This window comes from Salvia miltiorrhiza, chromosome 3, assembly GCF_028751815.1.
Source record: "Salvia miltiorrhiza cultivar Shanhuang (shh) chromosome 3, IMPLAD_Smil_shh, whole genome shotgun sequence".
Taxonomy (NCBI): Eukaryota; Viridiplantae; Streptophyta; class Magnoliopsida; order Lamiales; family Lamiaceae; genus Salvia; species Salvia miltiorrhiza.
The window spans coordinates 47769090-47796180 of record NC_080389.1 but is presented as its reverse complement, the minus strand read 5'-3'; the positions used below and the strand labels follow the sequence as shown (position 1 = coordinate 47796180).

Genomic DNA, 27091 nt, shown 5'->3' with positions numbered 1-27091 from the left:
AAACAGTCCCAATCCAAAGAGCTTTAAGGAAGTTCTTGTTTCTTTTACCTCTTCCTCCTCCAATGAAAGATATGAAATGATCTTCGACTTTTTGTGGTTTAGCCGTTTCCATTCCAATCCATTGATGGATTTTGTCTATTTCATAGGATTCGGCTGTTTGCTTAACAAGATTACCTGGAAAACAATATATCGTAGTAAAAGCAAAGAAACAAAAGCGCTCACTACATCTGCAATATAACTAACTTGCTCCCCAACTTTAACACCCATTCTCTTCAGGAAAATTATACAATAACAGAACATACAAATATCTTTAATTGCAAAATTTCTCATATATGTTCACAACTAAAGATATACTATAATTTCCACATCCACAAATAGAAGAGCTACTCAATCAGGCAAACAATCAACTGCACAAAATCAATTCAATTCAATACGCAACAATATTCAACAAAAAATTGTTCTAAAAGAAACATATTCATTACCTTTTTTTAGAGCCAGCAGCAAATAGATTGGACTCGTTCTTACTCGTCCTGTAAATCTCATTCGCCACCTATAACCACTAGATTAAACAGATTGCCAATCTGACCCAAATGTTTAAAAAGTTGAAACGAAGAGAAACAGAATACTAACAAAAATAAGAAATTCAGATTTAAATATTGTTCAGTGCAGTTGGAAATAATGGAATTCTCACCCAATTGAATTACTCGTTTGGGTGGTTTTGGAGAGCTTTGCCAATGGCCATTTCAGGTCGGACGACGGTCGATATCACGTTTATGGGAGAATTGAGAAGAGACGAGACGAGACGGAAAACTGCCAATTTGATTCTTAGAGTTCCTCTTTTTTTTTTTATCTGAGGACGGAGAATGTTTCTTTTTTATTTACTGTGGGGAGGATGATTAGTTTTTAAGTTTTTTTAGAATATAAGAGAATAGAAAACCTCAAAATAAATCTAAGAAAATCCAAAAATTAATACAACACTATCCTAATATTTTTCCGAGTATAAACTTGGTGGGAAAGTTACCGCCTATTTATTTCCTTTGGCGTATAGTAGTATTCTCTTCTCATTTTTAATATTTTTCGTTAATTAATTATAAAAAGAATAGGTTCAGCACGATAAGCATGGGGTGGGGCGTAAGATAGTGTCGTTATTGAGTTTGTATTACAACACATATCTTAAAATGTCGTTAAAGCCTTTAAATTATTTTGTATTAAATTGATCGAAAAATATAATGTCGTGATAGAAGTATTATCTTGACACATATGCTACTTTGTCGTAAAATGGGTGTTGTGATAGCCCTTTATTGTTGTAGTGTTTTTTCGCACCATTCGTGCAAAGAGATAGCGTGCAACAGTTTGAACGAATGATACGAATTGGATTCTTTTGTACCATTCGTTCCAAGAACTGGCGCACAATTCTTGACGCAAATGGCACAAATGGATCAACTTGTACCATGCATCCCAAGAACTGTCGCGTAACACTTGGTAGTCATGGCACACAGTGTCCTGGCACACCTAATACAAAAAATCATCTTTCGTATCAGATGTACCATATATTTAAATTCAAAATACATTTAAACCGAATATCACAATTAGATTTGAAAAATAAGTTTTTTTTTATGAAAAATATAAATCACTGATTAAGCATAAAATATGATTTAAAAAGTATATTCAGAACCCTTAATCGGGAAATAAAACACCAACCTCGCTGAAAAAGTATATAGAAAAGATGGCTGAACAGATAAATAAGAAGACAAGAACTTAGCATAATAAACACCTGATGATATGAACGTTGTCGTTAGAGAAAATCACCTCCACTGTTGGAGAAAAGAAAGAGAGAAATAAAGTTGAGATTGAGACAGAGAGAGCTGTAGATTCAGAGATAAGGGAGAGATTAAAAAAAAAAAGAGTAGAGGAAGAGAGTGTAATATTAAGAGATAGAGATTCGAGAGCGAAGAAAGAAATTGTGATGTAAAATTGAGGAATAAATGTAAATTAACTAGTAAAATTTATTAAAATTAAGTTAATGGATAAGTATATTTTTATTATCCCATTTGGATATTTCAAATTATTAACTCTAAATTAAATAGTACTCCCCTCACAAAAATCATGCTCTTTAAAAATATAATACTCCATCCGTCCCACGAATCTTGACACGTTTGGTTTCAACATGAGAATTAAGGAGTTGTACATTAGTGTTTTAAGTGTATAATTGATAAAATATAAAAGTGATAATGTAGGAGAGAGAATGTAATAATTATTACTGTATTTAAAAATGTATCAAGATTCGTGGGATGGTCCAAAAAAGAATACGTGTCAAAATTCGTGGGACGGAAACTACTATCTGTAGTCAATAGTACTATATAATTGGATAACTAACTCTAGTAAATTAAGATGGTGTTTGGCTGAGCTTATAAGCTCCTCAAAACAGCTTATAAGCTGTTTAAGAGCTTATAAGTTCATTTAAAGTGTTTGGCAAAATAAGCTCCTCAACAGCTTATAAGCTCCAAAAATAAGTTCCAACAGCTTATAAGCTCCCCAAAAAATAAGTTCCTCTACCCCAACTTATTTTTTTATAATCTCATATGCAACAATCTTTTTACAAATATTTTTCAACTATAATTTATTATTTCCATCATATATTATTTAAGTTTATTTTTCTTCGATTTTCTCTCTCTAGCAAAAAAATTCTCTCTCTAGCTTATAAGCTCAATTATCCAAACACTTTGACAACTTATAAGCTCTTAAAAATTACATCTTATAAGCTCTTCAAAATAAGCTTAGCCAAACACCCTCTAACTCTTACAACGGATATCCCTCGATGATTCGAGGACGTACGGAAAACAATTATATTGAACAAAAATATTAATAGATGGACTACTAATCATCACGCGTATTAAGCGCATTCTTTAATCACACAGGCAAAGACTTCTTCAACCAAAGTTAAAATACACTGCTTTACTTTTGATCCAATGATATATACTCTGTACACGGTCTCCCCTCACTTGACCTAACTCTTTATGATACGATTATTAATAAAAATAAAATTATAGCGTAAAATATGTGAATTTATATTTTTTATATTGAAAATTTATTATTAAAAAAAAAGTCTAAATCAAATGAAACGATCCGAAAATAAAACTAGGCCAAAGGAAGTTGGACAGAAGGAGTAAATTAGTACCATTGAAATCGCACCGATTGGATACTCGGCTACAAATTCCTACTCACCTTTAATAATTTTTCTTTTGAAGTGAAACCAAACTTTGATACTTGCTACTAAATTTGATTACTACTAATAAACACGAAAGATTGCAATATCACTGTCAGCTAGTAAAATAAAAGATGATATAGCACGCGGATACATATTCCATAAATTTTGTACTCTCAGGCCCCGTTATATATATGTATTTGTCCATTTGGATATTAACTTAGAATGATGCAATTGTAAAATTATTTTTAATTTTACAAAGATCTAGGGATCAATTCATTTTCAATGCAAATTTGATTTTTTTTTATTTTCTAAAATATTTTATTAAATCTCATCAAATCACGAGCTATCTATTTAATTTATATTTTATTATTGATTTTGATTTTTAAATTGGTTGGTATTATTGTAGGAATTTTCAAAAAGTTAGACTCGATCCCTAATGCATATATATATTGGTTATAGAATATTACTAAATAGTAATATAACTATAACAATTGTGTTTGCCGAAATAAATTTTTTAAAATAAAATTAATTAAGTCTTAAGATCAGTTGTATCACAAGATAGATTAAATGAATAAGTATATTATTTATTGAGAGTGACGTTGATAAGAAAAAATTAATAAGTACTTTTGCAGTCGAAACAAGAAAGATGAAATACATGTATATAAAAATTATTGGGTAAATATCACTAAAATCCCTGAAGTATACCCGTTTTATCAAAAATACCCTGAAACTTTCAAAATGTTATCTAAACCCTCAAACTATCAGGTTTTTATCAAATATATTCCGCATCTATTTTCCGGTCATTAAAAACGTGATGTGGCTCACCGAATACCACAATGTAATTTATATTCTATTTTTTTAATTGACATGGAAAAATCGACTTCGTTTTTAGCTAGTTCGTATTTTATATTCTAAGAGTTGTTTTTATTTTAACTCACCCCTCTATATATATATATATATATATATATATATATTAGTGTTTTTCTGTATGAATTTAATTAATTAATTAACTACGTTAAATGTGCGCATGGCTCCGGAGTATCGACGTCATTGTAGCTAGATAGCTTCTTCACAAACTCAATTAATTAATTAATTCTTACAGATGAATCGATAACCTTCCCCTGCATTAATTAATTGCGCATATTACATCGATTAATAACATAATAACGAAATCTATATGAAAAGATCAACCACGCAGAGACTCGTTCAAGCAATCACAAAAATACAAAAATAAACAGAATTAATAAAAAATTATACTAGTTGATCTTCCAATGAACTTACTCTAACAACTCCATCACCATGCATAATTTTTCAATCGCAACATTCTAAATTGCAATCCGATTTCGCTATAAATGCGACACATTTCCTCTACGTGAAAAAGCCCTAACACATAAACCAAAATCACTTCATCAAACTTCTACAACCCTAGAACAATGCCTCAAGATCAAATCCAAACCGTCTCAACATCGACGATCAAAATCGAATCAACGGCTAGGATCACCCTAACGCCGTCCGATCTTGAGCTCCTCTTTCTGGAATACGTACAAATGGGGCTCCTCTTCCCCCACCCCCATCAAACCACCCTCCTCAACAAAAACATCGTCCACCACCTCAAAGACTCCCTCGAGCTCACGCTCCACTTCTTCCCCACGCTCGTCGGCCGCCTCGCCACCGCCAGGTCCGACGACGGCTCCGCCACCTGCTTCTTCCTCGACTGCGGCCACCGCGACGGAGGAGTAGTGTTCATCCATGCAGAGACCTCCGGCCTCACCGTCGCCGACGTCAACGAGTCCTCCAACTCCGGCCCCGGCGTCGTCCCCTCCCTTTTCCCCCTCGCCGGGGTCTACAACAAGGACGGCGCCTCCCACCCGCTGCTGGCCGTGCAAGTCACGGACCTCGCCGACGGCCTCTTCGTCGGCTGGACCGTCAACCACCTCGTCGCCGACGGCACCGCCTTCTGGCATTTCCTCAACTCCTGGGCCGAGATATCCCGCGGCGCCGAATCGATATCGAAACTGCCGATTCTCAGCCGCGATCAGGTGAATCTCGATCTTGTCGGCGCGAGAGATATATACATCCGCGATGAACACCTCGCCATGAACGAAAACATCTCCGCCGATCAATCGGCGGCGGAGTTGAGCGAGAGAGTGTTTCGTCTCACCAAAGAGAAAGTCGCGAAGCTCAAAGCGAGAGCCAATGAAGAAATGGAGGGAAGCAACGGCAAGATCTCGTCGCTGCAAGCTGTCATAGCCCATTTATGGAGATCCATCATACGGTGTCGTTCTGTGGCGGCCCTTGAAGAGACCACCTTCGAGATTCCCATGGGGGCGAGGCAGAGGATGAGCCCTCCTCTCCCCGACGAATACTTTGGCAACGCGGTTTTCCCGGGTATCGTAACCCTAAACGCCGGAAAAGTGGCCGGGAACGGGCTGGGATGGACAGCGTGGCAGATAAACAGAATGGTGGCTTCTGCAAACGGGGCGGAGAAGGTGAAGGAATTCTACAGCAGCTGGGCTAAGGAGCCCAAGTTTCTTCAGTTTGACGCTATCCCAACTAACCACTTCATCCTTATAAACTCTCCAAGATTTGACGTCTATGGGAATGATTTCGGATGGGGGCCACCGGTGGCCGCGAGGAGCGGGAGAGGGAGCAGTTTCGACGGAAGGATAACGGTTTCTGCAGGACTGGATGAAGGGAGCTTGGACGTTGAAGTGTGTTTGTTGAAGGAGACTTTGTCTGCCATGGCAGAGGATGTGGAGTTCATGGAGTTTGTGACGGTAGAAAATTGATCAACCCCCGGTTTAGTAATTGTCGAAAGAATTTAAATTTTGTGTTCATTATTTATATGTTTCATTTTTCTTGGGTTTGCCGTCTTGTATTTGGTTTTGACTTGTGGTAGAAAGCATTTGGAGTATTGTTCTTGTTATTTATCCGTTCAAATTGTCGGTTGACAATTATAAATATATCTATATGTAACATGTCTCTTCATGCAACTGAAAAGTTAATATTCTAAAATAAGTTACGAGTCAAAATTATAGTACTATTAATTAGAGTATTGTGATGTTTCAGACCCGAAGTAAAAATTATCAGATGGGATTCTCTGTCTCAAAATATTGTGTGTATCACGTGTATCACTCTTCATTTCTTTGTTTTATACTCCCTCCGTCCCGGCTTTTGGTATCCAGTTGAGAACGGCACGGGTTTTAATAAAGTGATTGATGTGTTGTGAGTGGAATAAGGGTCTCACATTTTATGTGAGAGTTAAAATAATTAAAGTGGAGTAAGGGCCCCACCTACTTTTACCAAAAATAGAAATTGATACTAAAATGTGGGACGGCCAAAAAAAGAAAGTTGGATACTAAAAGTTGAGACGGAGGGAGTAAATTATTTTTTATAAAAATAAAAATTATTACTCCCTCCGTCCCAATATTGTTGGCCACATTTGGTTTCGGCACAGGAATTAAGGAGTTGTAGATTAATATTTTAAGTGTGTGAGTAATATAGTATAAAAGTAATAAAGTAGGAGAGAGAATGTGATAAAGTATGAGAGAGAAGGTAATAAAATGATAAAGTAGGAGAGAGAATGTGATAAAGTATGAGAGAAAATATAATAAAGTGAAAATGTAGGAGAGATAATGTGATAAAGTAAGAGATTGAATGTGATAAATATTTTCATTTTAGGAAAGTGGCCAACAATAGTGGGACAAACTAAAAAGGAAATGTGGCCAACAATATTGGGACGGAGGGAGTATTATATTATAAACTCTAATTAGTATTTATCATTGAAAAATTAAAATTTAAAAAAGGGTTAAGTACCAAATACCCCCAACGTTGGGGCCCCTATCGCGTATAGGACCCTATAGTCAGGGTAGGCGCTGTTTACTACCTCAACGTGGCTAAATCTAAGCAAATCCCCCCCTGCGTTTTAACACCGTTAAGTCACCGTTAAAAAAAAAAAAAAAATTTAATTTTTAATTAAGATGGTCTCTCTCTCTCTCTCTCTCTCTCCCCCCCATCGAGCATCCTCTCTACTCTCCTCTGCGTTCTCTTTCCATCTTTGCTATACCGTCTCTCTCCCTCTTTCTCCAGTGAGCGTCGCCGGTTCTCGCCGCCTCCGGCGTGGCAAGGCCGGCGCCTCCCTTCTTTCCCCTCTTTTCCTTCCTTTTCTTCCCCTTTTCCTCAAATCAGAAATAGATCTAGGGTTTCTTAGTTATTTGAACAGAAGGGGTTCACCGGCGGCCTCAATTACTACCGGGCGCTGGATCTGAACTGGGAGCTGACGGCGGCGTGGACGACGGCGAAGGTGAGAGTGCCGGTGAAGTTCATGGTGGGAGATCTGGACATGGTGTATACGACGCCGGGAGTGAAGGAGTACGTGCACGACTGCGGATTCAAGCAGGACGTGCCGTTGCTGGAGGAGTGCGTGGTGGTTGAGGATACTGGCCACTTCATCAATCAGGAGAGACCTAATCAAGTCAATGCTTGCCTTCATCAATTCTTCACCAAGTTTGCAGCTTAGCTCTGTCTAATGCTTCAATTTGGAAATTCATCATTTTCGTCTCTAAATAGGGGAAAGGGGAAAGAAGGGAGGCGCCGGCCTCGCCATGCCGGAGGCGGCGACAACCGGCGACGCTCACTGGAGAAGGAGGGAGAGACCATCTTAATTAAAAAAAAAAAAAATTAACGGTGACTTAACGGTGTTAAAACGCAGGGGGGGGATTTGCATAGATTTAGCCACGTTGAGGTAGTAAACAGTGCCTACCCTGATATAGGGTCCTATACGCGATAGGGGCCCCAAAGTTGGGGGGGTATTTGGTACTTAACCCTTTAAAAAATTATATACCCTAACTTTGAATTAATGAACCCAAATAATCTATTATTAATTCAAATAAATATAAAAATAATTATAAACCCTAAATGGATGAGTGAACCCTTGTTAATTATCTTTATATTATATAAAAGCATAATAAATTAAAATTAAATAAAAAATAATTTAAAAATATAAAGAAATAAAGAGTGGTACACGTGATACACACTATATTTTGGGACATATGATCCCATTTAAAAAAATATAGTACTATTAATTAGAGTATTGTGATATTTCAGACCCGAAGTAAAGAGTGACACTACGGGTCCGTTTGATTTGCAGTTTAGGATTGATTAGGATTAAAATTATCTTGAAAAATTAGTGTGGATTTATACTATTTCATGGGTGTTTGATATCATGGCTACTTAATCCTATATTGTGTTTGATATCCATAGGATTATGTTGGATTATATTATCTAATACCAAAACTATCCTCATATAATTTTAAAAATACCATGTGTGTCCACTATTACTTGGGCATTTGCATCCATATGCGTGAGGAAGGGTAGCAGAATTTTTATCCAACTTCGCAGTATTAAAGTTATCCAAGAGGGAGGGGCGGATTATTAGTATGGGTTATTCCCACAAAATAGCATGGAGAAGTGGGATTAAGTAGGAGTTGACCATATTAACTGCACATGATATCAAACATCACACTAATCTGTATTAATTTAATTTATCCTACTTATAAACTCATATCAAACAGGCCCGTAGGGTCATAGAAAAATGCAGCCCCAACGATTGAATTTTCGATTGCACATGACAAAACAATGATTGTTATCCTCCTTAACGACCGTCTGGTGGCGTCATTATGATCGTTTTTTTTTAAATAACGACCATTTTTTGTCGTAAAAAATCTGTATTAACTACCGTTTACGTACGGTCGTTAGGTAATTACCATGTTATACGGCCATTGATTGATGCCGATAAGTAATGACCGTCTACGTACGGTCGTGAGGTAACGACCGTTTGTTCGATCGTTGAATTATTAAATAAATACGATAATTTATCTAGATAACGATCGTTTAATTCGATCGTTAATTAATTATTATTTTTTTTCCTATTTGCATAACAAAAATAAGTGACGCGAACTTGAGATTGAACTCTTTACGATGAATATTCTATATCTATTTATAGACTATTACAATTGAGGATATTTTAGTAATTTCAGCGTTGAGTACGAGAAGGGTAGTTCTATCCTTTTGGCTTTATTCCTCTTGCAACCGATGGGCATTTCAGTCTTTCCCACCCCATTCTTGTTCCATGTGGGTCGACCAACAAATATTCCTCCGTCTCCCAATCCGCAAGGTACTTGTGGGACCACCTGCAAAACAGTTACAGGATCATTCTTAGGTGCACTCTTTTTTTCAACTATAAAGGTCCTTTTGTCTTCTTCCTCAGATCTAACTCTTGTAGGTGTCATTTTTATTCAGCTCTGGTGGCAAATGATCTTCTCATCGTAGAGTCATTTCTATTGTAGAGAGATTTATGGACCAACTCTATATACCATGTATTTAATAAGGAGAGTTTTCAACTCTGTCAACGACCATCTTTCATATCGCCGAATCGCTCATTGATCCACGAGACTTTTGAGTTGATGAGCCAGCCTAAGTCCTAAGTCCTAAGTCCTGGAAGTTAGTTATAAGTATATTCGAAGGCCCCCTAAGTCCTAAGCCTTAGGTATTTGGGCTTAGTTTTTCTCACACTGTAGGAGGCCTAAATACCATCCTCATCAATCTGTATAATATATAAAAAAATAGTTTTAATGGCTACAGTCAATTTTTAAAATTTTTACCGCCAATTTTTTTATCTCTCTTTTCTGTTTCTTTCCATTTTATCTTTCTTTCTTTTAGTGAATAATGTAATTCGATTAATGGTAAAATATTTAATATGCATATCAAATTAAAGATAACGACACGAGCTTTCATTTGATATACTGCGTATTATGTGAAAAAAGAATTTAAGGTTATAAAATTATGTAAGTTAGAAGTTTTATCCAAAATTATTTTCTCTCTTCTACCTCTTATTCTATAAAAATCGAAATGTTTTGATTTTATTTCATGTTCTTTGTTTTTAATTTTAATTTAATTTAATTTTTTTAATTTCTCTATTTATTTATTTTATAGTATGTGATTTTAATTTATTATATGGATAAAAGATATTTTCTAATATATGACAAAAGAATATTTTTCAGCATTTATTTGATATATATATTCCAAATGAATGTGTATTGACTGTTAATATTAGTACATTAATAATATTGATTGTCAAAATGAAACAAAATTTTTCAAAATTAATAAAAATGTATTTTAATGTTTTCTATTATATATCTTTTATGATAAGTTGACGTACGTAATATAACACGCCTTAATTTTTTTATTTTTTATTTTTAGCAAAAAGAGATTGGACAAAATTATTTATAAGTATTTTTTCTACTAAGTTTTTTCGTTTGTTCATAAATTTGCAAAACTACCCACCTTTTAGAATATGTGTCTATCAAATATACCCAAATTTTTTATTGTCTACATCCCATACCATTTTCTTTATGTTAATATTTGTTTGTCTCAACATGTGGCGGACGAGAATGATGTGTGTTAGGAACAATGATTTGTAAGGATGATTATACTATGATTTGTACTTAGGTTCTAAATCATTTGTCTTGCTGCAGACTCTAAACTTGCACTAAAGAATATCCGCTGAATAAATAATATGCGCGCAAAAAAATTCGCAAAAAATTTGTTTATTTTATTTTTATAATTTATGAGCTCTATTTTTCTTGTTTATGCGCCCATGTCATACTTAAGCTCAAGTATGGTGAGCTCAAAACCAACCCGAGTTGGCCGCTCTAGAGAGGCACAGGTGAAGATTAATTGTGACGTGGCGGTGGGAAGTGGGGTCTGGGCTGGTCTGGGAATTGTTCTGTGCGACGTGGAGAACAATCAGGTTGGTTATAGGTTGGGATTCCTAAAAGGAGTCTTCACGGTTGAGGAAGGGGAGGCTCACGCTGTTCTTGAAGGCCTTCGTTTCAGTGTTGAAAAAGGTTTTACGGATATCGTTGTGGAGATGGACTGCCAGCGACTTTTTTGGAGACTGCATAATCGTGAAGATGATCTCTCCCTCTTAGGAGACATCCTTAAGGAGATTTACAGCATAGTGGATTCTTTGAACCAGGTGGTTTTTAGCTGGTGCCCGAGGGAAGATAATTTTGTTGCTGATAGTTTAGCAAATTATGCTTTTGTTTCTCGTTCTGGTTTTATTTCTTCGAATGTGTGGCCTTTATCTGTAAACTCTTCTTTGGTGGTTTAATGAAAGGCTCCTGTGTTCCCTCAAAAAAAAAATACTTAATATTTGTAGTTTACAATTTATAAATAAACGATAAATAATTAATTGTAGTTATTTTTTACTATTTAAAAGCATCCACAGCCCAAGATGCTTAAGTTGGTGCTTAAATGGTGGTCCCCACCTAAGCATCAACCCTCTCCAATGCATTGGTGCTTAAATCCCCATTTTCATTTAATTCCAATTCTACACTTCTATTTTAAAATTTCAAATTTTCATTAAAAATAAAATTCAACATTACAATAATTAAAATAAAATTAAAGACTTAATTAAAATACAATAATAAAAATAAAATTATGATAATTTTCTAAGGCTTAATCGGACCAAAACAAGACCAAATGTGCTCCTTCAAATCCAAAGTGAGGCGAGCATGCATCTCCGCGTCTCGCATAGATGCTTGTCGTGCCACAAATGCGCGAAATTCCGACGGAGCACCGGTGCGGGGATGAGCTGCGGCTAAGCTACTCGAAGCTTCGTCGGATACCTCTTCTTCCCATTTCATTGCATGCTCGCCTTCGTCTTCGATAATCATGTTGTGCAAAATGATGCACGTGAATATGATGTCGCTCAACTCCTCCTTGTGCCAAAGACGGGCTGGTTCTTTGATGATTGCCCAACGAGCTTGAAGCACGCCAAAAGTTTGTTCGGTATCCTTGCGAGTCGCTTTCTGCATCACCTTGAATTTCTTACTCTTCGCGTCCATCAGATGCGTAGGACTTTTCACGAAAATAGGCCAATTGGCGTAGATGTTGTCGGTCAAGTAGTACTCATTTGTGTAGTAGGCGTTTTTGACTTGATATGTGATCGGCGGAGCCCTTCCTTCTAGTTGATCGTTAAACAACATCGATGAGTTGAGCACGTTGATGTCGTTGTTCGAACAAGGAGTCCCAAAAAAGACGTGTCAGATCCATAGATCTTGGGATGCGACAGCTTCGAGGATGATGGTCGGCTTCCCCTGATCGCCTCGAGTGTATGCTCATTGCCATGCCGTTGGGCAATTCTTCCACGCCCAATGCATGCAATTGAGGCTTCTTAGCATTCTTGGGAAGCTGTGCTTCTCATCGTGTAGTGCTAGATGCCTTTGGCAGTCGGCCTCCTAAAGTATTCTGCGCCGAAGAGTTGGTTGATGACTCGACAGAATCTACGCAAGCACTCCAACGAGGTAGACTCTGCAATCCGTAGATACTCATCGTACTAGTCACTTGCACCTCCATTTGCTAGCATACGAATAGCAGCCGTGCATTTCTGCAACGGTGTGAAGCTTTGTCTAGCAAGTGCATCCGTGCGTTGTTTGCCAACGACGTTAAAGATGCGCAAAAATAATGCACGAAGCATACGAAATATGTGCCGAAAAATGGAGTCGGTGTAGACGGGATTTTCTGCAAAATAATCCGCGTACCAACGTTGTGATCCGGCTTCACGGTCCCGATGAATGTACGTCTTCTTCGCCACCCTTCTTTGAGGAATAGGGGGTTCTGGCTCCGGTTCACCAATAGCTTCAACAATTTGTTAAAATTGTTGCACGAGTTGGGAGAATTGTTGAGCACGTTGCTCGTCGCCACCGCTTGATGAAGATGATGATTGTGGAGAAGATATTTTTGTAGAGATTTTTTTGAGGTGGAGAGAATTTTTTGGAAGTGATTTGAATAAAGTAGAAATGATGTATATATTTATATTAATGTAAAAAAAAAATTAAAAACCTAAACTAACCATTGCATTGCAAAATTAAAATGCCAAAAAAAGAAGAAAAATCTGACTTCATATGTAACGGTATTCTCCCATTTTAAATTTGATTTTATTTATTTTAATTTTTTTATTAAATGCGGCGCGTGAAGCGCTGATACGCCAGCCCAATTATGCTCAGCCCATAGCCTATTAAGTTATCATTATCAATAATATAAATATTGTAATCTCTAAGTTACTCATTATGGAATGAATATTTTAGTTGATCTTTGTCAAATCTCTCTCTTCTCTCTTGATTTATGGAGTTTGAGCTACTTGAATTGCTCCACCATTGATACGGATCGTATCAATTGGTGCTTTCATTGAGAGCTCATTTCTCATTGATTATATATATAAATTTTTTTTGTCAAGATCTGAAATACTCGCTGCCATTGAAGAGATCCATACCTCCATCTACAGCCTGCAATCCTCCGTCGATGCAAATTTTCCGACGACCAACACGTTCCCTCCGGCTACTGCTCCAGATCTCTGTTGGTTTCCACCTTCTTCCCCACCACCCATTACTCCAGCTCCCTATCCACCACGATCATTTTCCCCAATCCTACATACAACTCACTCCACATCACTTCTTCCCATTCGCCGTCTTAGCCCATCTGAAATCGAAGAGAAAAACAACCGCGGGCTTTGTTACGATTGTGACCAAACCTGGTTCGATACCCATCGATGCATAAGCAAATACTTGATTTTGTTTGGCACCGACAACGAGGATGACTTCGGCGATCCTAAATCCCCAAATTTCATGGCTGGAGTCGAAGTCACGGTGGATGATCCCCCAACTTTATCGCCTCATCCTTCACCATTCTCGACCACTCACAACGCTTCTTCGATTTTCTCTCCGTTGGCACTCTCCGCCACCACCGTTGCCCCAACTTCACAACCTGTCTCATTTTTATCTCCTCATGTACCACCGACCACTCCTGCACCGCCCAGCCCAACACATCTACCCTTTACCTATGTTCCTCCCCATCTGCCGTCCAAAGCTATCCCACTTCACTCTTTTTTGCACCCGCACACTCCGACGCCACCCACACGGATAGATCCCACCTTTTCACCCTGCATATCCCCTCCCCTGTTTACCGGACTCAAATCACCACCTCTGTTACCACTGATAGTTCCTCAATCATCACCGTCGCTACCGCCAATACCACCTCCACCCGCCGAGCTACCCCCAGATGTACCGCCTTCATGTGCAATACCACCAACAGCGCCAATAACTCCTCTGGTGAGTCCTCTGCCAATTCTTGGCAGCCGATTTTGGTTGCTCGCCGGCTCTAAGGGCAAGATTCTAGCCGTTGCTTTTGGATCCATATCTGCTGCTATTGCGGATGTTCTAACTGTGGGCGTCGTCTCTAGCTTTTACCCTCTCATGGGTGTTTTCGTCAGTCAAGAAGTTCAGCTATGCGGTGAACCGCCGTCCGATCTCTTGGGAATACCCAGTCGATTCCATACCACGCCGTATCAGTTTTTGAGTTTTGTTTGGATTATTTTTGTGCAGGTTTTCAGCTGGGACTTTTGTCGAGCACTTGGTGGGCATAGCTTTATTAATCTTTTAGCTGATTTCCAGTTTGAGCTTTTATCAAGCAGGTGGCGGACAGTTGTTATTTCGGCACTATTTAGTTTCGTTTTCACAATTAGTGGGCCGAATCATGTACTCCCATCACCATTTTTTCAGCTCACCTTGAGGACAAGGTGATTGTGAAGGAGTAGGGAATGATACACCAGCCCAATTATGCTCAGGCCATAGCCCATTAGGTTATCATTATCAATGATATAAATATTGTAATCTCTAAGTTACTCATTATGGAATGAATATTTTGGTTGATGTTTATCAAATATCTCTCTTCTCTCTTGATTTCTGGAGTTTGAGCTATTCGAATTGCTCCACCATTGATACGGATCGTAGATAATGATAATCTAATGGGCTATGGGCTGAGCATAATTGGACTGGCGTATCAAGCGCACGCCCAACACCAAATCCCCCCAAAACCCGAGTCGTAGATTACAATCGGGGGCGCACCGCACTGCGACGGTGCGCCCCAATTCATGCGTCGATCTGGGGCGAAAAATGCCCGGCTGTGGATGCTCTAACCACTTGTTACTAGTTCACCTGATATTAGAGGGCATGAGAGAAGTATTCGACTAGATAGCACCAAACTAAACTAGTAAAACTCTGCACTTAAAAAAAAAAAAAAACTAGTAAAATTCTACTAAAACAATATACTAGTAAAACAATATACTATTCATAGCCTCATTTTTATTCTCTATAGCCCACTTCTAAAAATTATAATAAAAAATAATAATAAAAATGCCATTTTATCCCTAACATTCAAATTATATTCCTAATAAATCCTATAGCACCGTATTCCTAACATAGCCGCGAATAGAAATTTCTGACACTTTCTTGGAGAATTCTTCTTTATTGCTTGAAAATGCAGAGCAATCAATGTAGCATTCATTGGATCAGCTAAAGGAGATGAATGGATAGTGTTCGTTGATTTGATTTGCTAAAAACCAATAACAGAGAACGTTGCTCAGGCCAATCAAACACATTCTTCCGTAAAATGACCATTTCTTGTGGGAAATAGTATGTGTTTTTATTGAATTTGATGTTGAGTTTTGATCAAGTGTTTTCTGCCAATTAAAGAGACCCATAATGTTGAAATGTGTGCGCCTCAATTCAATGGTGATTTACCGGTAATTTTGGAAATATTTATTCGATAATTTATTCGGGAAAATAGCAGCTTTTGAGGTGGTGTTGTAGGCGCTGAATAAATCAAGAAACAGTAGGATTGTGAATATTGAGGATTTATCATAAATTTAATTTGGCAGCTTTTTGATTTTCTTCTTTTTCTGGGTTCTTAGAACGGGTTGAGGCTATGAAAATAGAGGTTAATGAGTTTTATGCTTTTATTTTTTTCTTTCAAATTTTAAAGTTAATATTTTTGAGAATATGATGGCTACGTGATTTTGAGGATTTATCATAAATTTAACTTAGAAATTAGGGGTAAATTAGTATATTTATTTTTATTTTTATTATAATTTTTTAAAAGGGGTTATGAAGAGTAAAAATATGGCTATGAATAGAATTACCCAAAATAAAAAGGGGAGTTTGGAAAGAAAAAAGATTGCGCCCGCCCTCATGAATTTCGAAAAATAGCAGAAACAAAACTCAAAGCCCCTTCTTCTCCATTCAATTCGCCGTTGATTCTGCGATTTAATTTTCCGTCGCGATGGAAGAAGGCGGAGGAAGCTCGGAAATGGAGTACACTAACATCGACGCTGCCTCCGACGCTCTCGACTGCTCCACCATTTTCCACCTCGCCTCCGACATCGTCGGTTTCATTCTCTTCATGCACCAGCAGATCCCCTCGTAATGCCATCAAACTTCTCCACAAATTTCAGCAAATCCAACCCTAATCCTATTCTTTTTTCATGGATATTGTTGTTTTGGCAGATTACTCCAGGACATCACGCTCGAATTCGATGAACTACGGTCCGAATTCAAGGAATTGGTGATTAAATTTACAGAAGATTTCGGTTTTTCTTTCATTTTCCAATTCCTTATCCCCAAATTCGAGCCGATGATTGAAAGTTTCCAATTTTACTACTGCATAGGAAATTGAGCTCTCGGAAAGTGAACCGAAGGCTCCATTGATAAGGAGAAAGCTAGCTGCCCGAAAAAGGGAAGTGAAAATGGGGATAAGAAGGTTAGAGAAATTGATGGGGTGTATATCTAATCTCAAAGCCGCACTTCAGTTGTTGATTGCTGAAGTTCCAAATGTCGATAAAATCTCTCTGGTTCTTGGACCTAGTCCTCTAAGGCCTTTGCACATCTATGAATTGAGTTTCTCAAATGGGAGGCCATTTTTGGAGGATTTCAGTAGAAGTAAAACTGCAGAAACGCTATCTAGAAAGGTTGTGGCAGTTTCATTTTGCTTAAAATTCGATTTTTTAAAAATGATTTCATGTTGTTGTATTTGTTTTATTTCTCCTTTTTTTTTTCTTTGATAGGCAATACGCATGATGATATCGAAGGGTGTTGGGTCAGATTCTTATGCTGGTAACTGAGAGCAGTACTGTTTGTTTCTTTCAAAAGTTGTGTTTCTGTTCATGAGTTTTGCTTGATAATATTCCCTTTTTAGGTCCTACAAAATTATTCCTCTTGGTGAAAGCTCCCTCTTACCTTAATTTGCCTCTGCACTTTCTTCCCAAGCGCGAGTTTCGGCCAAACAGGAAGGTAAAAAGCTTCAAGATTACTGCTTTTTCTTTAAGCTCTCTTGCTGAATTCATCTTAATTATATGCTGTTATAGCTGAATCTGATTACAAATATATAGTTTAGAACTTAAGATTTATGAACATGTCTTTGTTTGTATTGTTGATTACAACGAGATATGAAGTTTAGAGTCGCTGTAGGCTTTGTTTTGCAATCTATAAGAAATTTGGAGCTATACTTGTAGCCTACGAGGGGGCTTTGGTGTCGCACATTCTATACATTGTTGATATATATCTATATGTATGATGGTATAATGTTTTGTAAATTTTTGTTACAGAGCAAGCCTTTTAGATTGAGATTCAGGTGCAGAACCCATAATCTGGAAATGAATCCTCGACGTAATGATTGTGCTAGCTCAGTCGAAGTGCAGCACTCTCCATCACCGGATTTGATCTGGTAAGTGAACAATTATGATTTCCATATCAATGACTGAGATTAAGTAATATGGGTAAAAGGACAGTGTTAGTGTGTGTTCGTCTTTGCTTAATTACATGTAAGATCTTTCCTTATCTGCACTCTGCAGACTGCAATTACCCTCCATTGCTTTGAGTATTGTAAAATACAAATGTTGTTATTTTCTAGTTATAGGCTGCAACATATCTTGAATTAATTCCTTTGAAATTCTAATGATAATCCATTATGTTGAATGTGACTCAAGTTATAGCTTCATACCATGTACTCCATGTTTCTTCCGCGACTCTATGCTTCATCTATCTCATGTATTTATGACTGTTTGATGAATGATGAGTTTGAAACTATTTTGGTAACCCAAATCTCTTTGATTACCGTATGGGAAGATATGATGATTGATTATGCATTGCACTCTACTCTGCTAAAAAACTTGTTTCTGATTGCATTTGCTCTTACACTTGTGCAACAGTTCATCTATGTTCTTGAACTTGTTTGTGAGTTTTCCCTTTCCTCCTAGCAAGCAGTCATTCGCCCCACTAGATGCTTAACTATATATTGAAGTCTAGAGACGCGTATAAATAAGGGAAGTTCATTGACGTGACAGGTTTCAGTGTCGACACACTATCAAGGGCTTGGCCTCGAGGGCGTCACCTGCAGAAGATTGAAACACAATGCTGTGCAGAGAGGCAATTCGTGCTAGAGTTTATAGAGCAATGAAACTGCTCGCAAATGTTTTGCATGTTTGTATTCACAGCATGGATACAGGGGAAGCCAAGGAAGAAATAGTTGGTATTGTACTTGTTAATTTTGTGTATTTTTCCATTTTCATAATTTCTTTCTTTTGTTCAGGAATATCAGATTATGTTATTAGGTAATAGCGAAGACATGGAGGCAAAGGGATGCCTAACAAAATGGTACACATGTAGTGCTCGTTTGGTTTAAGTAGAGGAATGAAAAAAGGAATGAAATCAAATAAAGTGGTGGAATGATAACAATAAGTGTTATTATTGAGTGTTTGGTTTAACAATGGAAATAAATCAATAATAAAGAATTTCATTTGTTTTGTTTGTTTCCTCTCTATTTTGAGTGGTAACAAATTGGGTAATTAAATTACTCTCAAGTAAGGGTAATAATTAACTCTATACCAAACCAAACAATAATTAATGGATTCAATTAATTGAATTCCTTTTCAACTTTCAAAAACACCCAATCAAACATGTGCATAGTATGCACTAGAATGTAGCATGCACTAGAAGATACAGGGGATACCAAGCGGTACGAACTCCTGCAAAGTAAAAATAAAAAATAAAAAAATTCCAACATTCAACAACTGCAGTTAGATTCCTAAGCGAAAAATATAAATAAATGGGTTAAATGACTTTAAATTATCAAACTTTTATCAAATTATGGTTTTGAATATAAATTTTAAAATTTGGCATGGTAATTATTGAGATTTTGATTTGATTCGATTCAACTATCAATTAGAATTTTAGCTAAATTTATTGCTCATATGGATAATTGAATAATTGATGTCGTTTTATAAGAAATGATGTTGTTTTTGCCCACCGATCCTAGAACGATAGTGTCACATAAGTTATTATGCTAGTCATGTCAATAGAAAATTTAATCAGAATTTTAATTAATAGCAAAATAGAATTAAATTAATAATTTAATAATTATCACGTCAAATATCAAAGTTTGGATGTAATATTAAAATTTAATGAAAGTTAAATATTTTTTTAGTTGAAGCCTAAGCGCTATTCTTCTAGGGCGGTCATTGTGGCATAATTTCACGGTTTGCACCCTTAATTATTCGTTCACTTGCAACAATGTTTCGATCATTTCTGTGTCTGTGAAATGTATACTTTATTTCCCTTTTGAAAATATAGTAAACTTTGTTCTAGGAAGTAGAAAGTGATACTAGCTCTTGGAAAAGTATCACCATTCTAATTGTGTATGTATTTTCATTTTGCTTTTATTATATTATAAAATAAAATTGAATTTATTTGAAGAAAAAAGGAAAATAACAGGAGGATTCACTATTTTACTGAAATTATTGAAATAAATAAAGAGAGGTGAAATACATAATTAGTAGGTCTTGAGAGCGAGTCCGCCTCTCTGGAAAAACGGGTAATACTCCGCTACCCATCATCACCGCCGGCGACCACTACCGACGGTTCCTTTCGCTCTCCGCCGCAAGCTGTAGGCGCCGCCGGGAAGATGAAGTTCCAAATCGAAGACGTAACCGTATACTTCCCTTACGACAACATCTACCCGGAGCAGTACTCGTACATGGTGGAGCTCAAACGCGCCCTCGACGCCAAGGGCCACTGCCTTCTCGAAATGCCGACCGGCACCGGGAAAACCATCGCGCTTCTCTCTCTAATCACCAGCTATGTTCTCGCCAAACCCTCCAATCCGGTGAAGCTCCTCTACTGCACCCGCACTGTGCACGAGATGGAGAAAACCCTAGCGGAGTTGAGGTTTTTGCACGACTATCAGGTCAAGGAATTGGGGCCGTCGGCGAGGATTCTGGCGTTGGGGCTCTCCTCGAGGAAGAACTTGTGTGTCAATCCACGCGTTGTGTCGGCGGAGAATCGGGATTCGGTGGATGCTGCGTGTAGGAAGCTCACGGCGAGTTGGGTTAGGGCAGTGGCCGTTGAGAATCCTGATATCCCGACGTGTGAGTTTTTTGAGAACTACGAGAAGGCTGCATCTGATGCGGTGTTACCTCCTGGAGTTTATACGTTGCAGGTTTCTTTTTCGTTTTTTTTGGTTGCTCAAATCTTGTTTTTCGATGTTACTTCTCTATATTCCAATTCTTTGCACTTTTCAGTCTTCTGCTAATTGTATATGTCTGATCATTTTTAGTTTGACTGGAATATGATTTCTGATTTAGATTGAATCACAAGGTATTTCCTTATTGATTTCTCTTGGATTCAACTGGTGGAAATGTGTTTCAAATTTGTAGTTTGCATCTGGTTCCCTGTTAAACTGTTGTAATGGAAACTGGAAAATACTATCTTGAATTTTGTTTATTTGTACTGTTGCTGTAGGATTTAAGGACATTTGGGAAACAAAAGGGGTGGTGCCCGTACTTTCTAGCACGCCATATGGTTCAATTTGCAAATGTAGTGGTATATAGTTATCAGTACCTGCTTGATCCTAAAGTTGCTGGAATCATATCGAAGGAGATGCAGAGGGAGTCCGTTGTGGTGTTTGATGAGGCCCATAATATTGACAATGTGTGCATCGAGGCACTTAGTGTTAATGTGAGGATGCAAACACTTGATGGGGCATCAAGGAATCTGAGTAGGATGTCCCAGGAGATTGAGAGGTATGTGCTTTCATTTGTTTGTATAAACTGAAGGAATGAAGGTGGTAATGCCTCTGACACTTTTGTGTAGTTATATTCTCTCCTTTGAAGAGCCCTTTTCTCATGTTATCTCCTATACATATGTCCTTCGTTCTGTTCATGCTTTTATTGTATTTGTAATCAGGATGTTGTTTTTGTGGCTGGAAAGTCCATAATTAAGGAGTTAAAACTTAAAAGGTTCTATAGTTTTGGAAATGATGGTGTACTAAACGATTTTGCTTAGATTGGTTGAGTTCAGAGGAACATCATTGACATAAAAGAAATAATATCTGGTTGCATACTGTTTGTGATGGTGGTCCATACAGATCAAAATTAAGGTTTGATTTCTGTGCAGTGTTTTAAATGTTTGGCATGAGATTTTCAAAGAGGTTGTTCTGACAGCTAACTTCATGGTCAAACTATAGATCACGACAATGGAAATTATCAGTTTACATACTAGAAGTGTCTCCTTGTGCTATATGAATTTGAACTTTGCTTTTTTAGTAGTCTCGTTAGGTATATTACAATATATGCTGCATATGGCGGAGCAACTGCCAAGTACTTCTGAGTTATTAAGATTTTAGGTTCACTTATTTTTCTTCTATTGAAACCTTAGTATGATGAATAACTAAAACTGTAATAAAACATTTATGGATAGCAGAATTGCTCTGAAGCTATATTGTCTTTCATGGTTTTTGCATAAGAGTTTTGGTACTATTCCTCCTGAAAGTGTGTGATGACCACATTTATTCCAATGACGGATAAACAAAAAACTTGCTTTTGAATGTTCTTTCGTCTTAACTTTATTCTAACATGGTAGGAAGGTTAAAGGCCACCGATGCTGGTCGACTGCGTGCAGAGTACAACCGGCTTGTTGATGGTTTGGCACAGCGAGGGGACCTTCCTAGTATGTTGAGTAAATTGGTTTACACTTAAAGTTAGCATGAAATCTCTCCATGATTGATTCCGACAGCAACTTCTTTTCTCTCGTTGTAGCTGGTGATACATGGCTTGCAAATCCTGCCTTGCCTGAGGACATACTAAAGGAAGCAGTACCTGGAAATATAAGGCGTGCAGAGCACTTTTTGTCAGTTTTGCGTAGGTTTGTACAATATCTTAAAGGACGACTGCAGACGGAAAATGTTGAGAAGGAGGGGCCTGTTACATTTGTTGCATCAATCAATGCACAAGTTGGAATTGACCAGAAAATGTTGAAGTTTTGTTATGATCGACTTCACTCGCTTATGTTAACCTTGGAGATAACTGACACTGATGAATTTCTACACATCCAAACAATCTGTGATCTGGCAACTCTTGTGGGGACCTACACTCGAGGATTTTCTATTATAATTGAACCTTTTGATGAAAGGATGCCACACATACCTGATCCTGTTCTTCAGGTATTTAGCTTTCACAGCATGTCGGGGAAGAAACATTATTGCTGATATTTTTATAGCCTTCTTTTGTAAGTAAAGAAAGATGTTACTTCTATGTGGTAGCAATTTTGAGATCTTTATGCGTAATGATTCATTCTTGGAGAACTTTCCGAATCAACTAATGTTCAGATGTTGTGCTAGGCATCTTTAAACTGGATTATTTGTTCTGCCTTGTGATTTTTCAGCATTGTTTCTCACAAATCATGTTGGTTTTCAGCTTTGTTGTCATGATGCTTCTCTTGCCATAAAGCCCGTATTTGAGCGATTTCAGTCAGTTGTTATTACATCTGGAACACTGAGCCCCATTGATCTCTACCCCCGTCTTCTTAATTTCAATCCCGTGGTTAGCCGAAGCTTTACAATGTCCTTAACTAGGGATTGCATATGCCCAATGGTTCTCACTCGTGGAAGGTAACTAGTTAAGGAGGTTCTGTGCTTATGAAACCTCTAAAATCTTTTTTACACCACAACCAAATTGTGCTCTGGCTATTGTATTAACTCTTCCTCTTTTTTCCATGTTTTATTTCAGTGATCAGCTTCCAGTGAGCACAAAATATGATCTTCGAAGTGACCCTGGTGTAGAGAAAAATTATGGCAAACTTTTGCTAGAAATGGTATCTGTTGTTCCAGATGGAATCGTGTGCTTTTTTGTCAGTTATTCTTACATGGATGGAATTGTTAATAGTTGGCATGAATCAGGCATTCTGAAGGTAATCATTCTCGTACAACATTTTCTGGGATAAAATATAAACTTCTAAGTTAGTTGATGGTACCTGCCTTGAGGCTTTGTTTTGCAAAGGTTTCATTTTGAATGTTGTGCAGGAAATTATGCAACATAAACTTGTTTTCATAGAGACTCAGGATGTTGTTGAAACTACTCTTGCGCTCGACAATTATCGTAGAGCTTGTGATTGTGGAAGAGGCGCCGTCTTTTTCTCAGTTGCCAGGTATTGTTTTCTATATTGCGCCTTCTAGCACCTGCGTGAGAGGTGTCTGCGTGTATTTCTTTTTCCTTATTCAGACACTTGTAGAATTCCAAGAGCAGTGGTCATTTGTTCTAGGAGGACAAGAAGTGATACATGAAAGCTAAATAAACTTGAATATGAGAGTGTGTTCTTGTGCGACATCACAGATAATGTACTTTGGTTATGGATACCATCCTATGCGGTGGCAGTTTATATTTACTTGTGTGACTGGACATTGTGGCTGAGTGTCCTTTAGTTTGTCATCTTATCCAAAGATGTCCAAACTGTAATGGACTGGCTAGTGTGTTTTTTTTTTTTTTTTTTTTTTTTTTTTTTTTTTTTTTTTTATCGGGCAAAGTCATGTTAGATGTTAGTAATTAGTTTCTCATCCCACTCCAAGAACCACCTTATCTCTCCATTCACCAAGATCCACCTTATATCTCCAATCTCCAATTCGCTCCCAAGAGGGATCGAACCCGGGTCACTTCACTTAAGTGAGGACCTGGTGGCCAGTGGGCTAAGCCCCCTGGTTGGACTGGCTAGTGTTGACAATACATTCTGAGTTTCCTGCTTATTTATGGGTTATGAATGTAACATAATATTCCTTCATGAGCACATCATGATCATTACCTAATTTGATTGCAGGGGGAAAGTGGCAGAAGGTATAGATTTTGATAGACATTATGGCCGACTTGTTATCATGTTTGGCATCCCATTCCAGTATACATTAAGCAGGTTGGTTAGCTGCTGTGACCTTTTCTGTTGAATTGAATTGTTTTGCAACCATTTTAGGCTGGATTGTGTATATAATGGTCATTGCTGACTATTCTTTTTTTGTTGTTGTAACCATATTGAATTAGTGCATTCTAGAACAGACCCACACTTAATTCTTTTTAAATACGATCTTTTTGCATGAAGAGATTCTACCATTACCATATGCTAAATTGTTCAAATGTTACAGAATATTACTAGCACGATTGGAGTATTTGCGGGAGACTTTCCAGATAAAGGAGGGTGATTTTTTGACATTCGATGCTTTGGTACTTTCACCAACCCATTATTTCTTTTAAATATATAATCTGGATCTGTGCTTGTATCTGATGAAACATTTTGCATGTGCATATTCAGAGGCAAGCTGCCCAATGCGTAGGACGAGTCATCAGGTCAAAAGCAGATTATGGGATGATGATTTTCGCTGACAAGAGGTTGGTTATCTTTATCCTTGTTTCTGCATCCATAGAAAATGTCTCCATCTTGTTTGATGTGTGTTTGTGCTCTTAGATATAGTCGTCATGACAAGCGCTCAAAGCTGCCTAGCTGGATACTCTCACATCTGCGCGATGCACACCTCAACTTGAGTACCGACATGGCTGTGCATATTGCAAGAGAGGTATGTTTGAACCTTAACTGACTACCTTTTTAAGGTTTCATTAGGTTTATGCGCTGTATTTTCCATCCATTCACAGTTCTTGAGAAAGATGGCTCAACCATACGATAAGAGTGGAGCAATGGGTAAAAGAACCCTTCTTTCACAAGAAGACTTGGAGAAGATGGTCAATGGCGTTGGAGAAATGGTGTTTTGATCAAATTTTCTATTTCTTTACTTTTCTTGTAGAGAAATTATGTCCATTTTTGTACTACTATTAAAATTTTAGGGTTAATTGCCCATAAAATACTGAACTTTCATCCAATTCTGGTTTTGCACACAAACTTGAATTGCGCCGTGATAATTACTAAACTTTTGATTTTATCTGATTTCGCTACTAATCCAAATTCTGGCCAAATACCAAGCTAATATATAATAGGGTTAATAGCAAAAAAATACACCAAGTATTACCGAATTTGCAAATTGCACATGACCTTTAAAATTAGTCCCAGAATACATCACTTTTTAATTTAGTTGCAATTTGCACACGCGTTGACCATCACCTTAAGCGTAGTTGACGTGACAGTCGGAAATTGCAGACGTGGACTAACCGCCGGGGATGTAAAACGACGTCGTTTTTTAACGCGTTTTTTTAATAAAAAAAAATTAAAAAAATGGAACAGCCTTGTTCTCTCTCAATCTCAATTCCAAATTTTCGCTTAAATCTCAATCCCAACTTCCGCTCAATCTCAATCTCGGTCGCTGCAGCCACCGGAGAAGTCATCATCCTGCCTTCCGGCGCCGTTCTTCCCTCTCTTTGCGTGGTGTGTGTAGATCGGAGAAAGTTAGAGGTGGCGGTGGGGTAAAATGGGGGAAATCCCCAGATTTGGCGCCGGCGGCGGCGAGGAAGAAGAGGAGCTGGGGTTTGGTGTTTGTTGTTGCGTGGTGTGTGTGGGTCGGAGGGGGTTTGGTATTGGCGGTGGAAAGACTCGCGAGGAGGATGAAGGCGGCGGCGTTGTTGGAGAGGATGAAGGCCGAGGGCTGCGATTTGGGGATTTAGGAGGTCGAGGGCCGCGATTTGGGGATCTGCAGCCATGGCGCTAGCTCCTAGCGGTGGAGGGGGATGAAGGCTGCGTTGAGGGAAGAGGACAGAGAGGCGACTTGGCGGAGGAAGACGGAGTAGGTGAGATGGGGGGAGGTGGAGGCGTCGATGAGGAATGGCGCCCCAGATCCGCCGCCTTTTCCAGACACCGAGCACCACCTCTACCTCCACCTCCACCGCACCGCACACCTTCAATTCACCGCCATATCTGCAAAACCCTCAAATCCCCTGAGGTCCGACGCCTGATTTTGGTGGAAGAGCTGGCCGGCGGTGGTGGAAAGCTTGAGGAAGGAGAGGAACGACGCTGTGATTTGAGAGAGAGAGAGATGATTTTTTGTTTTTTTAAAATTTTTTTTTTAATAAAAATGACATGTGTATTGCCAAATCAATTAAATTGCCACGCGTATTGCCACATACAATAAAAATGCCACGCGTATAGTCCACTTCATTGCCGGTCAACTTTAATTATGGCCGGAGTTCTCGCCGTGTGCAAATTACAACAAAATCAATAGCTCATGTATTCTGGGGCTATTTTTGAAGGTCATGTGCAAAATGCAAATTTGGTGAAACTTCGTGTATTTTTTGGCTATTAACCCTATATAATATGGTGTTTCAATTTTGACGTGGCGTATTTATTCTTGCGTGACAATTAGTTGGCAAAATAATATTTTTAATTTAATTTAATTTCTTATCAATAAAAAAAGCAAATAACTCAAATTGTCAATAATTTAATATATCAAATCAAATAAAAGTATTTTTTAGTTGAATAAATTCAATAATAGTAAGGGGATTCTTCGAATATTTTAATTATCAATAACTTAATATATAAAAAAATTTATTTAGCTAAGTAATAAAGTTTATTAAATTTTTATTATCTAAAGATAAATTTTTGCATAAACTATATATATTTATACTATTTGAACGACTTCTATTTTATATATTGGAGTAATCAGTTGTGAAATACTGAACTCGAAAAAAATTGATTTAAACTTGAGAATTAAAAAATACTACTACTATTATTTGAT

General features: G+C 37.7%; 5 protein-coding genes across 5 annotated transcripts; 4 read left to right on the top strand and 1 right to left on the bottom strand.

Annotated features, from left to right (window-relative positions):
- Positions 1-4322: 4322 nt before the first annotated feature.
- Positions 4323-6201, top strand: LOC131016221 (protein ENHANCED PSEUDOMONAS SUSCEPTIBILITY 1-like). The gene has a single exon (XM_057944861.1). The coding sequence runs from the start codon at positions 4642-4644 to the stop codon at positions 5995-5997; it is 1356 nt and encodes a 451-aa protein (XP_057800844.1). The 5' UTR covers positions 4323-4641; the 3' UTR covers positions 5998-6201.
- A 5520-nt stretch (positions 6202-11721) lies between these two features.
- LOC131018914 (uncharacterized) lies at positions 11722-12258 on the bottom strand. Its single transcript, XM_057947603.1, has one exon. The coding sequence runs from the start codon at positions 12256-12258 to the stop codon at positions 11722-11724; it is 537 nt and encodes a 178-aa protein (XP_057803586.1).
- Positions 12259-13896: 1638 nt separating this feature from the next.
- On the top strand, positions 13897-14693 carry LOC131018913 (extensin-like). Its single transcript, XM_057947601.1, has 2 exons — positions 13897-14560; positions 14653-14693. The coding sequence occupies exons 1-2, from the start codon at positions 13897-13899 to the stop codon at positions 14691-14693; spliced, it is 705 nt and encodes a 234-aa protein (XP_057803584.1).
- Positions 14694-16233: 1540 nt separating this feature from the next.
- Positions 16234-18837, top strand: LOC131016220 (uncharacterized). The gene is made up of 7 exons (XM_057944860.1): positions 16234-16527; positions 16612-16669; positions 16773-17072; positions 17169-17217; positions 17300-17394; positions 17709-17827; positions 18447-18837. Exons 1-7 carry the CDS (start codon positions 16388-16390, stop codon positions 18505-18507), a joined length of 822 nt encoding a protein of 273 aa, XP_057800843.1. The 5' UTR covers positions 16234-16387; the 3' UTR covers positions 18508-18837.
- An 828-nt stretch (positions 18838-19665) lies between these two features.
- On the top strand, positions 19666-25286 carry LOC131016219 (general transcription and DNA repair factor IIH helicase subunit XPD). The gene is made up of 12 exons (XM_057944859.1): positions 19666-20596; positions 20899-21179; positions 22022-22104; positions 22194-22597; positions 22851-23044; positions 23163-23343; positions 23456-23580; positions 24244-24333; positions 24560-24638; positions 24727-24803; positions 24880-24988; positions 25065-25286. The coding sequence occupies exons 1-12, from the start codon at positions 20063-20065 to the stop codon at positions 25179-25181; spliced, it is 2274 nt and encodes a 757-aa protein (XP_057800842.1). The 5' UTR covers positions 19666-20062; the 3' UTR covers positions 25182-25286.
- The last annotated feature ends 1805 nt before the right edge of the window (positions 25287-27091 follow it).